The sequence below is a fragment of the Oncorhynchus masou genome, unplaced genomic scaffold (genome assembly GCF_036934945.1).
Source record: "Oncorhynchus masou masou isolate Uvic2021 unplaced genomic scaffold, UVic_Omas_1.1 unplaced_scaffold_1401, whole genome shotgun sequence".
In the NCBI taxonomy this organism is placed as follows: Eukaryota; Metazoa; Chordata; class Actinopteri; order Salmoniformes; family Salmonidae; genus Oncorhynchus; species Oncorhynchus masou.
In genome coordinates this window covers 35,609-50,000 of record NW_027003941.1, presented here as the reverse complement: position 1 = coordinate 50,000, position 14,392 = coordinate 35,609, and the positions used below count along the sequence as shown (strand labels likewise).

At 46.3% G+C, this 14,392-nt stretch overlaps 1 protein-coding gene across 1 annotated transcript in view; it reads left to right on the top strand.

Annotated features, from left to right (window-relative positions):
- Positions 1 to 14,392, top strand: part of LOC135530632 (F-actin-uncapping protein LRRC16A-like) — a gene marked incomplete at its 3' end in the record, with an annotated part of 151,605 nt that overhangs the window by 104,507 nt on the left and 32,706 nt on the right. Inside the window, exons 10-11 of the mRNA XM_064958917.1 lie at positions 9,517 to 9,605; positions 11,311 to 11,405. Of these exons, the coding sequence (XP_064814989.1) occupies positions 9,517 to 9,605; positions 11,311 to 11,405 (184 nt within the window). The remainder of the gene's footprint in view (positions 1 to 9,516; positions 9,606 to 11,310; positions 11,406 to 14,392) is intronic.

The window sequence follows — 14,392 nt, the reverse complement described above, 5'->3', positions numbered from 1 at the left end:
TAGGGGGGTAAGACCCTGCGGTAGACTAGTGTCCTGTCCATGGGGTGTACTGGTACATCAAGCTGTCTCACTACAGAAACAGGAGATAGACTAGTGTCCTGTCCAGGGGGTGTACTGGTACATCAAGCTGCTCACACAGCCTGATCCCAGACCTGCTAGTTTGTGCGGTCTTCTCCTGTGGTCATTGTTACACAGAAGATGGCAAGACAGTAGGGACCAGGCTCTGGATGGAGGGGGTGCAAGGTGATAGTGGGAGACCTTGGCACTGCCGGTGTGGTAGACAATTCTTCTGGCGGCTTTACATGGAAACCAATGGAGGCGGCAGGATTAGCATCCCTCACTGTACTGTGTGTTAGCATCCCTCACTGTACTGTGTGTTAGCATCCCTCACTTTACTGTGTGTTAGCATCCCTCACTGTACTGTGTGTTAGCATCCCTCACTGTACTGTGTGTTAGTATCTCTCACTGTACTGTGTGTTAGTATCCCTCATTGTACTGTGTGTTAGCATCCCTCACTGTACTGTGTGTTAGCATCCCTCACTGTACTGTGTGTTAGCATCCCTCACTGTACTGTGTGTTAGCATCCCTCACTGTACTGTGTGTTAGCATCCCTCACTGTACTGTGTGTTAACATACCTCACTGTACTGTGTGTTAGTATCCCTCACTGTACTGTGTGTTAGCATCCCTCACTGTACTGTGTGTTAACATCCCTCACTGTACTGTGTGTTAGTATCCCTGACTGTACTGTGTGTTAGCATCTCTCACTGTACTGTGTGTTAGCATCCCTCACTGTACTGTGTGTTAGCAACCCTCGCTGTACTGTGTGTTAGCACCCCTCACTGTACTGTGTGTTAACATCCCTCACTGTACTGTGTGTTAACATCCCTCACTGTACTGTGTGTTAGTATCCCTCACTGTACTGTGTTAACATCCCTTACTGTACTGTGTGTTAGCATCCCTCACTGTACTGTATTAGCATCCCTCACTGTACTGTGTTAACATCCCTCACTGCACTGTGTGTTAGCATCCCTCACTGTACTGTGTGTTAGCATCCCTCACTGTACTGTGTGTTAGCATCCCTCACTGTACTGTGTGTTAGCATCCCTCACTGTACTGTGTGTTAGCATCCCTCACTGTACTGTGTGTTAGCATCCCTCACTGTACTGTGTGTTAACATCCCTCACTGTACTGTGTGTTAGCATCCCTCACTGTACTGTGTGTTAGCATCCCTCACTGTACTGTGTGTTAGTATCCCTCACTGTACTGTGTGTTAGCAACCCTCACTGTACTGTGTGTTAGCATCCCTCACTGTACTGTGTGTTAACATCCCTCACTGTACTGTGTGTTAACATCCCTCACTGTACTGTGTGTTAGTATCCCTCACTGTACTGTGTTAACATCCCTTACTGTACTGTGTGTTAGCATCCCTCACTGTACTGTGTTAGCATCCCTCACTGTACTGTGTTAACATCCCTCACTGCACTGTGTGTTAGCATCCCTCACTGTACTGTGTTAGTATCCCTCACTGTACTGTGTGTTAGAATCCCTAACTGTACTGTGTGTTAGTATCCCTCTCTGTACTGTGTGTTAACATCCCTCACTGTACTGTGTGTTAGTATCCCTCACTGTACTGTGTTAACATCCCTTACTGTACTGTGTGTTAGCATCCCTCACTGTACTGTGTTAGCATCCCTCACTGTACTGTGTTAACATCCCTCACTGTACTGTGTGTTAGCATCCCTCACTGTACTGTGTGTTAGCATCCCTCACTGTACTGTGTGTTAGCATCCCTCACTGTACTGTGTGTTAGTATCCCTCACTGTACTGTGTGTTAGCATCCCTCACTGTACTGTGTGTTAGCATCCCTCACTGTACTGTGTGTTAGTATCCCTCACTGTACTGTGTGTTAGCAACCCTCACTGTACTGTGTGTTAGCATCCCTCACTGTACTGTGTGTTAACATCCCTCACTGTACTGTGTGTTAACATCCCTCACTGTACTGTGTGTTAGTATCCCTCACTGTACTGTGTTAACATCCCTTACTGTACTGTGTGTTAGCATCCCTCACTGTACTGTGTTAGCATCCCTCACTGTACTGTGTTAACATCCCTCACTGCACTGTGTGTTAGCATCCCTCACTGTACTGTGTTAGTATCCCTCACTGTACTGTGTGTTAGAATCCCTAACTGTACTGTGTGTTAGTATCCCTCTCTGTAATGTGTGGTAGCATCCCTCACTGTACTGTGTGTTAGTATACCTCACTGTACTGTGTGTTAGCATCCCTCACTGTACTGTGTGTTAGTATCCCTCACTGTACTGTGTTAGTATCCCTCACTGTACTGTGTGTTAGCATCCCTCACTGTACTGTGTGTTAGCATCCCTCACTGTACTGTGTGTTAGTATCCCTCACTGTACTGTGTGTTAGCATCCCTCACTGTACTGTGTGTTAACATCCCTCACTGTACTGTGTGTTAACATCCCTCACTGTACTGTGTGTTAACATCCCTCACTGTACTGTGTGTTAACATCCCTCACTGTACTGTGTGTTAGCATCCCTCACTGTACTGTGTGTTAGCATCCCTCCCTGTACTGTGTTAGTATCCCTCACTGTACTGTGTGTTAGCATCCCTCACTGTACTGTGTGTTAGCATCCCTCACTGTGCTGTGTGTTAACATCCCTCACTGCACTGTGTGTTAGCATCCCTCACTGTACTGTGTTAGTATCCCTCACTGTACTGTGTGTTAGAATCCCTAACTGTACTGTGTGTTAGTATCCCTCTCTGTACTGTGTGTTAGCATCCCTCACTGTACTGTGTGTTAGTATCCCTCACTGTACTGTGTGTTAGCATCCCTCACTGTACTGTGTGTTAGCATCCCTCACTGTACTGTGTGTTAACATCCCTCACTGTACTGTGTGTTAGCATCCCTCACTGTACTGTGTGTTAGCATCCCTCACTGTACTGTGTGTTAGCATCCCTCACTGTACTGTGTGTTAGCATCCCTCACTGTACTGTGTGTTAGCATCCCTCACTGTACTGTGTGTTAACATCCCTCACTGTACTGTGTGTTAGCATCCCTCACTGTACTGTGTGTTAACATCCCTCACTGTACTGTGTGTTAACATCCTTCAGTCTAACATGAGGACTAGTATTCTGATGTCCACTGTGTCCTTTACTCTGAGCACACCTACTATCTCTCTTCTCTCTCACTTTCCCTCTCTGCTGTCTCTCTCTCTTCTCTCTTCTTTCTGTCTTTCTTTTTCTCTCCCCCTCTCTTTCTCCCTCTCTCTCCTCTCTTATTTCTTTCTTTCTCTCTCTCTCTCCTCTCTCCTTTCTCTCTCCTCTCCTCTCTTCTCTCTCTCTCTCGTTCTCTCTCTTCCTCTCTCTCTTCTTTCTCTCTCCTTTCCTTTCCTCTCCTCTCCTCTCCTCTCCTCTCTCCTCTCTCTCTCTCTCTCTCTCTCTCTCTCTCTCTCTCTCTCTCTCTCTCTCTCTCTCTCTCTCAGTCCTAGGGAACAACAGTCCTCTGTGCCATCCCGTTTCTCTCTGCCCCTGAAAGGAGAACCATCCTGCCTCACACAATCCCTCTTTGTCTGTCATAATTAGCATGCTGGCCACCAGAAATGTCTCTCGTATACATGCAATGTCACTTAGTTGTACCAACGCTGATGTACTGTTATTGTGATTACTGTTTGTCATATGAATGTAAACAGATAAAGAGACGATTGACCTCCCTCTGCTCTGCATAGCTGAACTGAAGGGATTTATTTGATTCACTTGAGTCACACAAAGGATGGATGACAGAGAGGAATCAACAGGCCCTGAACTGAAGGGATATATTTGATTTGATTCACTTGATTCCCTCAGAGAATGGGTGGGCAGAGAGGAATCAACAGGCTCTGAACTGAGGGGATGTATTTGATTTAATTTGTTTGATTCCCTCAGAGAATGGGTGGGCAGAGAGGAATCAACAGGCTCTGAACTGAAGGGATATATTTGATTTGATTCACTTGATTCCCTCAGAGAATGGGTGGGCAGAGAGGAATCAACAGGCCCCACAAAAAGCAGAGAACTGGGTCAGGAGAATCTGTATTGCAGCAGTGCAGAAGTCGATTGCTCTCGTTGAATATTTTATCAATCCTAAATGTAGGTTTCGTCTCCCGCCTCCCTTTTTACAGACCACCCCGTGGTCTCTCCTCAATCAGAGCCCTCATTCCAGACCTCTTTCCCTCTTCCCCCTGTTCAGTGTCTACAGTAGAGTAGAGGGGGGGGGGTAGATGGTTCCTTACCCTCCCTGACATGCTTGGACAGACAATCAACTCTGCTTTTAGGACGCCCAAACGAGAGTGTTCTGGCTCACGTTAAGAGGACTGCTGAAAGCAGAGGCCGTTGTGGCGGTGGAACCTGTGTGTCACTATGCCATCAGTGATTGGGTGAAAACTGCAGACTCTGAGATACATCATCCTACATTGAACAACAGGAAAATGTTCATTGAGTTACCATTTAGTTTCCACTGTTTGTGGCGTGCTGAAGGTTCATTGAGTTAACAATCAGTTTCCAAATCAAATTGATTTCAAGCCCTTCTTACATCAGCTGATATCTCAAAGTGCTGTGCAGAAACCCAGCCTAAAACCCCAAACAGCAAGCAATGCAGGTGTAGAAGCACGGTGGCTAGGAAAAACTCCCTAGAAAGGCCAAAACCTAGGAAGAAACCTAGAGAGGAACCAGGCTATGAGGGGTGGCCAGTCCTCTTCTGGCTGTACCGGGTGGAGATTATAACAGAACATGGCCAAGATGTTCAAATGTTCATAAATGACCAGCATGGTCCAATAATAATAATCACAGTGGTTGTCGAGGGTGCAACAAGTCAGCACCTCAGGAGTAAATGTCAGTTGGCTTTTCATAGACCATCATTAAGAGTATCTCTTCCGCTCCTGCTGTCTCGAGAGAGTTGAAAACAGCAGGTCTGGGACAGGTAGCACATCCGGTGAACAGGTCTGGGACAGGTAGCACGTCCAGTGAACAGGTCTGGGACAGGTAGCATGTCCGGTGAACAGGTCTGGGACAGGTAGCACATCCGGTGAACAGGTCAGGGTTCCATAGCCGCAGGCAGAACAGTTGATGACCTGTAGATTTAACTGGTACGTAGACCAGATGTATTATGGACCTAATGATGACCTGTAGATTTAACTGGTACGTAGACCAGATGTATTATGGACCTAATGATGACCTGTAGATTGAACTGGTATGTAGACCAAATAGCCGCAGGCAGGACAGTTGAAACTGGAGCAGCAGCACGGCACCAATAATATATGTCTTATCTTCTGGGGATGAGTAGCAGGCAGTTGAATTTGGGCATGCATTTGATCCGGACGTGAAAATACTGCCCCCTCTCACCAAGAAGTTAAAGGTTGAGACAAAGGTCTGCGTCTCTCACATGGGTAGGCAGACCTTTCAATAAAAATGGAGCTCTATAGGAGAAAGCCCTGCCTCCAGCTGTTCGCTTAGAAATTCTAGGGACAGTTAGGAGGCCTGCGTCTTGTGACCGTAGCGTACGTGTAGGTATGTACGACAGGACCAAATCAGAAAGATGGGTAGGAGCAAGCCCATGTAATGCTTTGTAGGTCAGCAGTAAAACATTGAAATCAGTCCAAGCCTTAACAGGAAGCCAGTGTATGGAGGCAAGCACAAAAGCATGCATACATTTTTCTGCATAATTATTTTACAGAAATTTTCTGATTTTTGCAATGTTATGTAGATGGGAAAAAGCTGCCCTTGAAACAGTCTTCATATGTTCGTGAAAAGAGAGATCAGGGTCCAGAGTAACGCCAAGGGCCTTTACAGTTTTATTTGAGACGACTGTACAACCATCAAGATTAATTGTCAGATTCAATAGAAGATCTCTTTGTTACTTGGGACCTAGAACAAGCATCTCTGTTTTGTCCGAGTTTAAAAGTAGAACATTTGCAGCCATCCACTTCCTTATGTCTGAAACACAGGTTTCCAGCGTGGGCAATTTTGGGCCTTCACCATGTTTAATCGAAATATACAGCTGTGTGTCATCCGCATAGCAGTGAAAGTTAACATTGTGTTTCTGAATGACATCATCAAGAGGTAAAATATATAGTGGAAACAATAGTGGTCCTAAAACGGAACCCTGAGGAACACCGAAATGTACAGTTGATTTGTCAGAGGACAAACCATCCACAGAGACAAACTGATATCTTTCCGACAGATAAGATCTAAACCAGGCCAGAACTTGTCCGTGTAGACCAATTTGGGTTTCCAATCTCTCCAAAATAATGTGGTGATTGATGGTATCAAAAGCAGCACTACGGTCTAGGAGCACGAGGACAGATGCAGAGCCTTGGTCTGATGCCATTAAAAGGTCATTTACCACCTTCACAAGTGCAGTCTCAGTGCTAGGATGTGGTCGAAAACCAGACTGAAGCGTTTCGTATACATTGTTTGTCTTCAGGGAGGCTGTGAGTTGCTTAGTTTCCACAGTGTGTGAAGTGCTGAAGCTTAATTTAGTACCAATCAGTTCCAGTGTGTGAAGTGCTGAAGGTTCATTGAGTACCAATCTGTTCCAGTGTGTGAAGTGCTGAAGGTTTGTTGAGTACCAATCTGTTTCAGTGTGTGGAGTGCTGAAGGTTCGTTGAGTACCAATCTGTTTCAGTGTGTGGAGTGCTGAAGGTTCGTTGAGTACCAATCTGTTTCAGTGTGTGGAGTGCTGAAGGTTCATTGAGTACCAATCTGTTTCAGTGTGTGGAGTGCTGAAGGTTCGTTGAGTACCAATCTGTTCCAGTGTGTGGAGTGCTGAAGGTTTATTGAGTACCAATCTGTTCCAGTGTGTGGAGTGCTGAAGGTTCATTGAGTTACCATTTAGTTTCCCCAGTGTGTGAAGTGCTGAAGGTTCGTTGAGTACCAATCAGTTGTTAGTGGTATCACTCAATGTTCACTCAATGTTAGTGGTGGCTGTTTAACAGTCTGATGGCCTTGAGATAAAAGCTGTTTTTCAGTCTCTCTGTCCCAGCTTTGATGCACCTGTACTGACCTCGCCTTCTGGATGATAGCGGGGTGAACAGGCAGTGGCTCGGGTGGTTGTTGTCCTTGATGATCTTTATGGCCTTCCTGTGACATCGGGTGGTGTAGGTGTCCTGGAGGGCAGGTAGTTTGCCCCCGGTGATGCGTTGTGCAGACCTCACTACCTTCTGGAGAGCCTTGCGGTTGTGGGCGGAGCAGTTGCCGTACCAGGCGGTGATACAGCCCGCCAGGATGCTCTCGATTGTGCATCTGTAGAATTTTTTGAGTGCTTTTGGTGACAAGCCAAATTTCTTCAGCCTCCTGAGGTTGAAGAGGCGCTATAGCGCCTTCTTCACGATGCTGTCTGTGTGGGTGGACCAATTCAGTTTGTCTGTGATGTGTATGCCGAGGGACTTAAAACTTACTACCCTCTCCACTACTGTCCCATCGATGTGGATAGGGGGGTGTTCCCTCTGCTGTTTCCAGAAGTCCACAATCATCTCCTTAGTTTTGTTCACGTTGAGTGTGAGGTTATTTTCCTGACACCACACTCCGAGGGCCCTCACCTCCTCCGTATAGGCCGTCTCGTCGTTGTTGGTAATCAAGCCTACCACTGTTGTGTCGTCCGCAAACTTGATGATGGAGTTGGAGGCGTGCGTGGCCACGCAGTCGTGGGTGAACAGGGAGTACAGGAGAGGGCTCAGAACACACCCTTGTGGGGCCCCAGTGTTGAGGATCAACGGGGTGGAGATGTTGTTACTTACCCTCACCACCTGGGGACGGCCCGTCAGCAAGTCCAGTACCCAGTTGCACAGAGCGGGGTCGAGACCCAGGGTCTCGAGCTTGATGACGAGTTTGGAGGGTACTATGGTGTTAAATGCTGAGCTGTAGTCGATGAACAGCATTCTCACATAGGTATTCCTCTTGTCCAGATGGGTTAGGGCAGTGTGCAGTGTGGTTGAGATTGCATCGTCTGTGGACCTATTTGGGCAGTAAGCAAGTTGGAGTGGGTCTAGGGTGTCAGGTAGGGTGGAGCTGATATGGTCCTTGACTAGTCTCTCAAAGCACTTCATGATGACGGAAGTGAGTGCTACGGGGCGGTAGTTGTTTAGCTCAGTTACCTTAGCTTTCTTGGGAACAGGAACAATGGTGGCCCTCTTGAAGCATATGGGAACAGCAGACTGGGATAGGGATTGATTGAATATGTCCGTAAACACACCAGCCAGCTGGTCTGCACATGCTCTGAGGGCGTGGCTGGGGATGCCGTCTGGGCCTGCAGCCTTGCAAGGGTTAACACGTTTAAATGTTTTACTCACCTCGGCTGCAGTGAAGGAGAGGCAGCATGTTTTTGTTGCAGGCCGTGTCAGTGGCACTGTATTGTCCTCAAAGCGGTCAAAAAAGTTATTTAGTCTGCCTGGGAGCAAGACATCCTGGTCCGTGACTGGACTGGTTTTCTTTTTGTAGCCCGTGATTGACTGTAGACCCTGCCACATACCTCTTGTGTCTGAGCTGTTGAATTGAGATTTTACTTTGTCTCTATACTGACGCTTAGCTTGTTTGATTGCCTTGCGGAGGGAATAGCTGCACTGTTTGTATTCGGTCATGTTTCCAGTCACCTTGCCCTGATTAAAAGCAGTGGTTCGCGCTTTCAGTTTCACGCGAATGCTGCCATCAATCCACGGTTTCTGGTTTGGGAATATTTTAATCGTTGCTATGGGAATGACATCTTCAACGCACGTTCTAATGAACTCGCTCACCGAATCAACGTATTCGTCAATGTTGTTGTTTGACGCAATACGAAACCAGTCCCAGTCCACGTGATGGAAGCAGTCTTGGAGTGTGGAATCAGATTGGTCGGACCAGCGTTGAACAGACCTCAGCGTGGGAGCTTCTTGTTTTAGCTTCTGTCTGTAGGCAGGGAGCAACAAAATGGAGTCGTGGTCAGCTTTTCCGAAAGGAGGGCGGGGGAGGGACTTATATGCGTCGCGGAAGTTAGAAAAGCAATGATCCAAAGTTTTACGAGCCCTGGTTGCGCAATCGATATGCTGATACAATTTAGGGAGTATTGTTTTCAGATTAGCCTTGTTAAAATCCCCAGCTACAATGAATGCAGCCTCAGGATATGTGGATTCCAGTTTGCAAAGAGTCAAATAAAGTTCGTTCAGAGCCATCGATGTGTCTGCTTGGGGGGGAATATATACGGCTGTGATTATAATCGAAGAGAATTCCCTTGGTGGATAATGTAGTCGACACTTGATTGTGAGGAATTCTAAATCAGGTGAACAGAAGGACTTGAGTTCCTGTATGTTGTTGTGACCGCAAGTTTAATTTAGTACCAATCTGTTTCCAGGTTGTGAAGTGCTGAAGGTTAATTTAGTACCAATCTGTTTCCAGTGTGTGAAGAGCTGTCAGTGATATGTGGAATTTAAATGATGGTGTGTTTTTTAAATGTTGATGTAGCCTAAATACTAATGCTTCCTGACTTGTGTCCAGTCAGCAGACGTGTCTGACCAGATCCTTCGGGTGGTGGCCCGGTCCAGTCGCCTAGAGGAACTGGTTCTGGACAACGCAGGACTCACGAGGTGACTCCCCTCCTTTATATCGCCTGTTCTCGTCCTCTCTGTCTCTCTGCTGCCTCCTTCTCTCCGTATCACCTCTGGTGTCCTCTCTGTCTCTCTGCTGCCTCCTTCTCTCCGTATCACCCCTGGTGTCCTCTCTGTCTCTCTGCTGCCTCCTTCTCTCCGTATCACCCCTGGTGTCCTCTCTGTCTCTCTGCTGCCTCCTTCTCTCCGTATCACCCCTGGTGTCCTCTCTGTCTCTCTGCTGCCTCCTTCTCTCCGTATCACCCCTGGTGTCCTCTCTGTCTCTCTGCTGCCTCCTTCTCTCCGTATCACCCCTGGTGTCCTCTCTGTCTCTCTGCTGCCTCCTTCTCTCCGTATCACCCCTGGTGTCCTCTCTGTCTCTCTGCTGCCTCCTTCTCTCCGTATCACCCCTGGTGTCCTCTCTGTCTCTCTGCTGCCTCCTTCTCTCCGTATCACCTCTGGTGCCTGGAACACTTCACTCTACTTGTCTCTCTACCTCTGTGTTTCTCTCTCTCTGTGTTTCTCTCTCTCTCCCTCTCCCTCTGTGTTTCTCTCTCTCTCTCTCCCTCTCCCTCTGTTTCTCTCTCTCTCTCTCTCTCTCTCTCTCTCTCTCTCTCTCTCTCTCTCTCTCTCTCTCTCTCTCTCTCTCTGTGTGAGGTTTGTCAGAAACAGTTGTCTCTGTGTGATACCAGTGGTCCTGACACAGCTGTCTCAGTTAGAGTTAGTTAAAGAGTAAATCACAATGTGCTGTTGTTTTCTATGGCTGTAAGTAACACACATACTGTGGTAGATATCTGACTGGTTTTATCTGATGTAAAGTCTCTCTCTCTCTCTCTGTCTCTGTCTCTCCCTCTCCCTCGCTCCCTCTCTGTCTCTCTCTCTGTTCTCTGTCTCTCCCCCCCCTCTCTCTCACTCCCCTCTCTCTCCTCCTCTCTCTCTCTCTCTTTCCCCTCTCTCTCCTCCTCTCTCTGTCTCTCTCCCCCTCTCTCTCTCTCCCCCTCTCTCCCTCTCTGTATCTCTCTCCGTCTCTCTCTCTCCCTGTCTCTCTCTCTCCCCCTCTCTGTCTCTCTCTCTCTCCCCCTCTCTGTCTCTCTCTCTCCCCCTCTCTGTCTCTCCCTCTATCTCTCTCTCCCTCTCTCTCCCTCCCTCCCTCTCCCTCCCTCTCTCTCTCTCTCTCTCTCTCTCTCTCTCTCTCTCTCTCTCTCTCTGTCAGTAACACACATACTGTGGTAGATATCTGACTGGTTTTATCTGATGTAAAGTCTCTCTCTCTCTCTGTCTCTGTCTCTGTCTCTCCCTCTCCCTCGCTCCCTCTCTGTCTCTCTCTCTCTGTTCTCTGTCTCTCCCCCCTCTCTCTCACTCCCCTCTCTCTCCTCCTCTCTCTCTCTTTCCCCTCTCTCTCCTCCTCTCTCTGTCTCTCTCCCCTCTCTCTCTCTCCCCCTCTCTCCCTCTCTGTATCTCTCTCCGTCTCTCTCTCTCCCTGTCTCTCTCTCTCCCCCTCTCTGTCTCTCTCTCTCTCCCCCTCTCTGTCTCTCTCTCTCCCCCTCTCTGTCTCTCCCTCTATCTCTCTCTCCCTCTCTCTCCCTCCCTCTCTCTCTCTCTCTCTCTCTCTCTCTCTCTCTCTCTCTCTGTCAGTAACACACATACTGTGGTAGATATCTGACAGGTTTTATCTCACGTAAATGTTTCCTCTCTCTCTACAAAGGGATTTTGCACAGAAGCTGGCGAATGCCCTCTCCCATAACCCCAACTCAGGACTCCACACTGTCAACCTTGCCAATAACCCACTGGAGGATCGAGGTATGACTCTACTGCCCTCCTCTATTTTCTAATACATTTATACTGAGTACTACTATAGCCCCTCCACTCTAAAACGTTTGACCGGTAGTGTATATATGAGTACTACTACAGCCCCTCCACTCTAAAACGTTTGACCGGTAGTGTATATATGAGTACTACTACAGCCCCTCCACTCTAAAACGTTTGACCGGTAGTGTATATATGAGTACTACTATAGCCCCTCCACTCTAAAACGTTTGACCGGTAGTGTATATATTAGTACTACTACAGCCCCTCCGCTCTAAAACGTTTGACCGGTAGTGTATATATGAGTACTACTACAGCCCCTCCGCTCTAAAACGTTTGACCGGTAGTGTATATATGAGTACTACTACAGCCCCTCCACTCTAAAACGTTTGACCGGTAGTGTATATATGAGTACTACTACAGCCCCTCCACTCTAAAACGTTTGACCGGTAGTGTATATATGAGTACTACTATAGCCCCTCCGCTCTAAAACGTTTGACCGGTAGTGTATATATGAGTACTACTACAGCCCCTCCACTCTAAAACGTTTGACCGGTAGTGTATATATGAGTACTACTACAGCCCCTCCGCTCTAAAACGTTTGACCGGTAGTGTATATATGAGTACTACTATAGCCCCTCCGCTCTAAAACGTTTGACCGGTAGTGTATATATGAGTACTACTATAGCCCCTCCACTCTAAAACGTTTGACCGGTAGTGTATATATGAGTACTACTATAGCCCCTCCACTCTAAAACGTTTGACCGGTAGTGTATATATGAGTACTACTATAGCCCCTCCGCTCTAAAACGTTTGACCGGTAGTGTATATATGAGTACTACTATAGCCCCTCCACTCTAAAACGTTTGACCGGTAGTGTATATATGAGTACTACTATAGCCCCTCCACTCTAAAACGTTTGACCGGTAGTGTATATATGAGTACTACTACAGCCCCTCCACTCTAAAACGTTTGACCGGTAGTGTATATATGAGTACTACTATAGCCCCTCCACTCTAAAACGTTTGACCGGTAGTGTATATATGAGTACTACTATAGCCCCTCCGCTCTAAAACGTTTGACCGGTAGTGTATATATGAGTACTACTATAGCCCCTCCACTCTAAAACGTTTGACCGGTAGTGTATATATGAGTACTACTATAGCCCCTCCACTCTAAAACGTTTGACCGGTAGTGTATATATGAGTACTACTACAGCCCCTCCACTCTAAAACGTTTGACCGGTAGTGTATATATGAGTACTACTATAGCCCCTCCACTCTAAAACGTTTGACCGGTAGTGTATATATGAGTACTACATAGCCCCTCCACTCTCAAACATTTGACCGGTAGTGTATATTTGAGTACTACTATAGCCCTAGAGCTCAATCTCACTCACTTTCACTCAGCAGAGAGAGCTGCTTCTGACTACTAGAATAACCCTCTAAATCTATCACTCAGCAGAGAGAGCTGCCTCTGAATACTAGAATAACCCTCTAAATCTATCACTCAGCAGAGAGCTGCTTCTACTATAATAACCCTCTAAATCTATCACTCAGCAGAGAGAGCTGCTTCTGAGTACTAGTGTAGCCCCTCTAAATCTATTTAAATTGGAATCCCTTTGCCCTTGATCAAATATTAAACTCTTGAACTCTCAGATTATTGTGAATTTGAATCTGGTGATTCAGTGAGTGTGTTTTGTCATCTAGCTGTCTCATTCCATTGAGAATATCTAATGCATTTGAAGCCTTTCCCCGTCGTTGATGATAGTGTCTGTGACTCTCTGCGTTGTTGTGTTGTGGAAGTATAGAGAAGAAGAGTTAACAGAATGTTCTGGACTCTTGTTGTTGTGTTGTCGAAGTATAGAGAAGAAGAGTTAACAGAATGTTCTGGACTCTTGTTGTGGAAGTATAGAGAAGAAGAGTTAACAATGTTCTGGACTCTTGTTGTTGTGTTGTGGAAGTATAGAGAAGAAGAGTTAACAGAATGTTCTGGACTCTTGTTGTTGTGTTGTGGAAGTATAGAGAAGAAGAGTTAACAGAATGTTCTGGACTCTTGTTGTTGTGTTGTGGAAGTATAGAGAAGAAGAGTTAACAGAATGTTCTGGACTCTTGTTGTTGCGTTGTGGAAGTATAGAGAAGAAGAGTTAACAGAATGTTCTGGACTCTTGTTGTTGCGTTGTCGAAGTATAGAGAAGAAGAGTTAACAGAATGTTCTGGACTCTTGTTGTTGTGTTGTGGAAGTATAGAGAAGAAGAGTTAACAGAATGTTCTGGACTCTTGTTGTGTTGTCGAAGTATAGAGAAGAAGAGTTAACAGAATGTTCTGGACTCTTGTTGTTGCGTTGTCGAAGTATAGAGAAGAAGAGTTAACAGAATGTTCTGGACTCTTGTTGTTGCGTTGTCGAAGTATAGAGAAGAAGAGTTAACAGAATGTTCTGGACTCTTGTTGTTGCGTTGTCGAAGTATAGAGAAGAAGAGTTAACAGAATGTTCGGGACTCTTGTTGTTGTGTTGTGGAAGTATAGAGAAGAAGAGTTAACAGAATGTTCTGGACTCTTGTTGTTGTGTTGTGGAAGTATAGAGAAGAAGAGTTAACAGAATGTTCTGGACTCTTGTTGTTGTGTTGTGGAAGTATAGAGAAGAAGAGTTAACATAATGTTCTGGACTCTTGTTGTTGTGTTGTGGAAGTATAGAGAAGAAGAGTTAACAGAATGTTCTGGACTCTTGTTGTTGTGTTGTGGAAGTATAGAGAAGAAGAGTTAACAGAATGTTCTGGACTCTTGTTGTGGAAGTATAGTGAAGAAGAGTTAACAGAATGTTCTGGACTCTTGTTGTGGAAGTATAGAGAAGAAGAGTTAACAGAATGTTCTGGACTCTTGTTGTTGTGTTGTCGAAGTATAGAGAAGAAGAGTTAACAGAATGTTCTGGACTCTTGTTGTTGTGTTGTGGAAGTATAGAGAAGAAGAGTTAACAGAATGTTC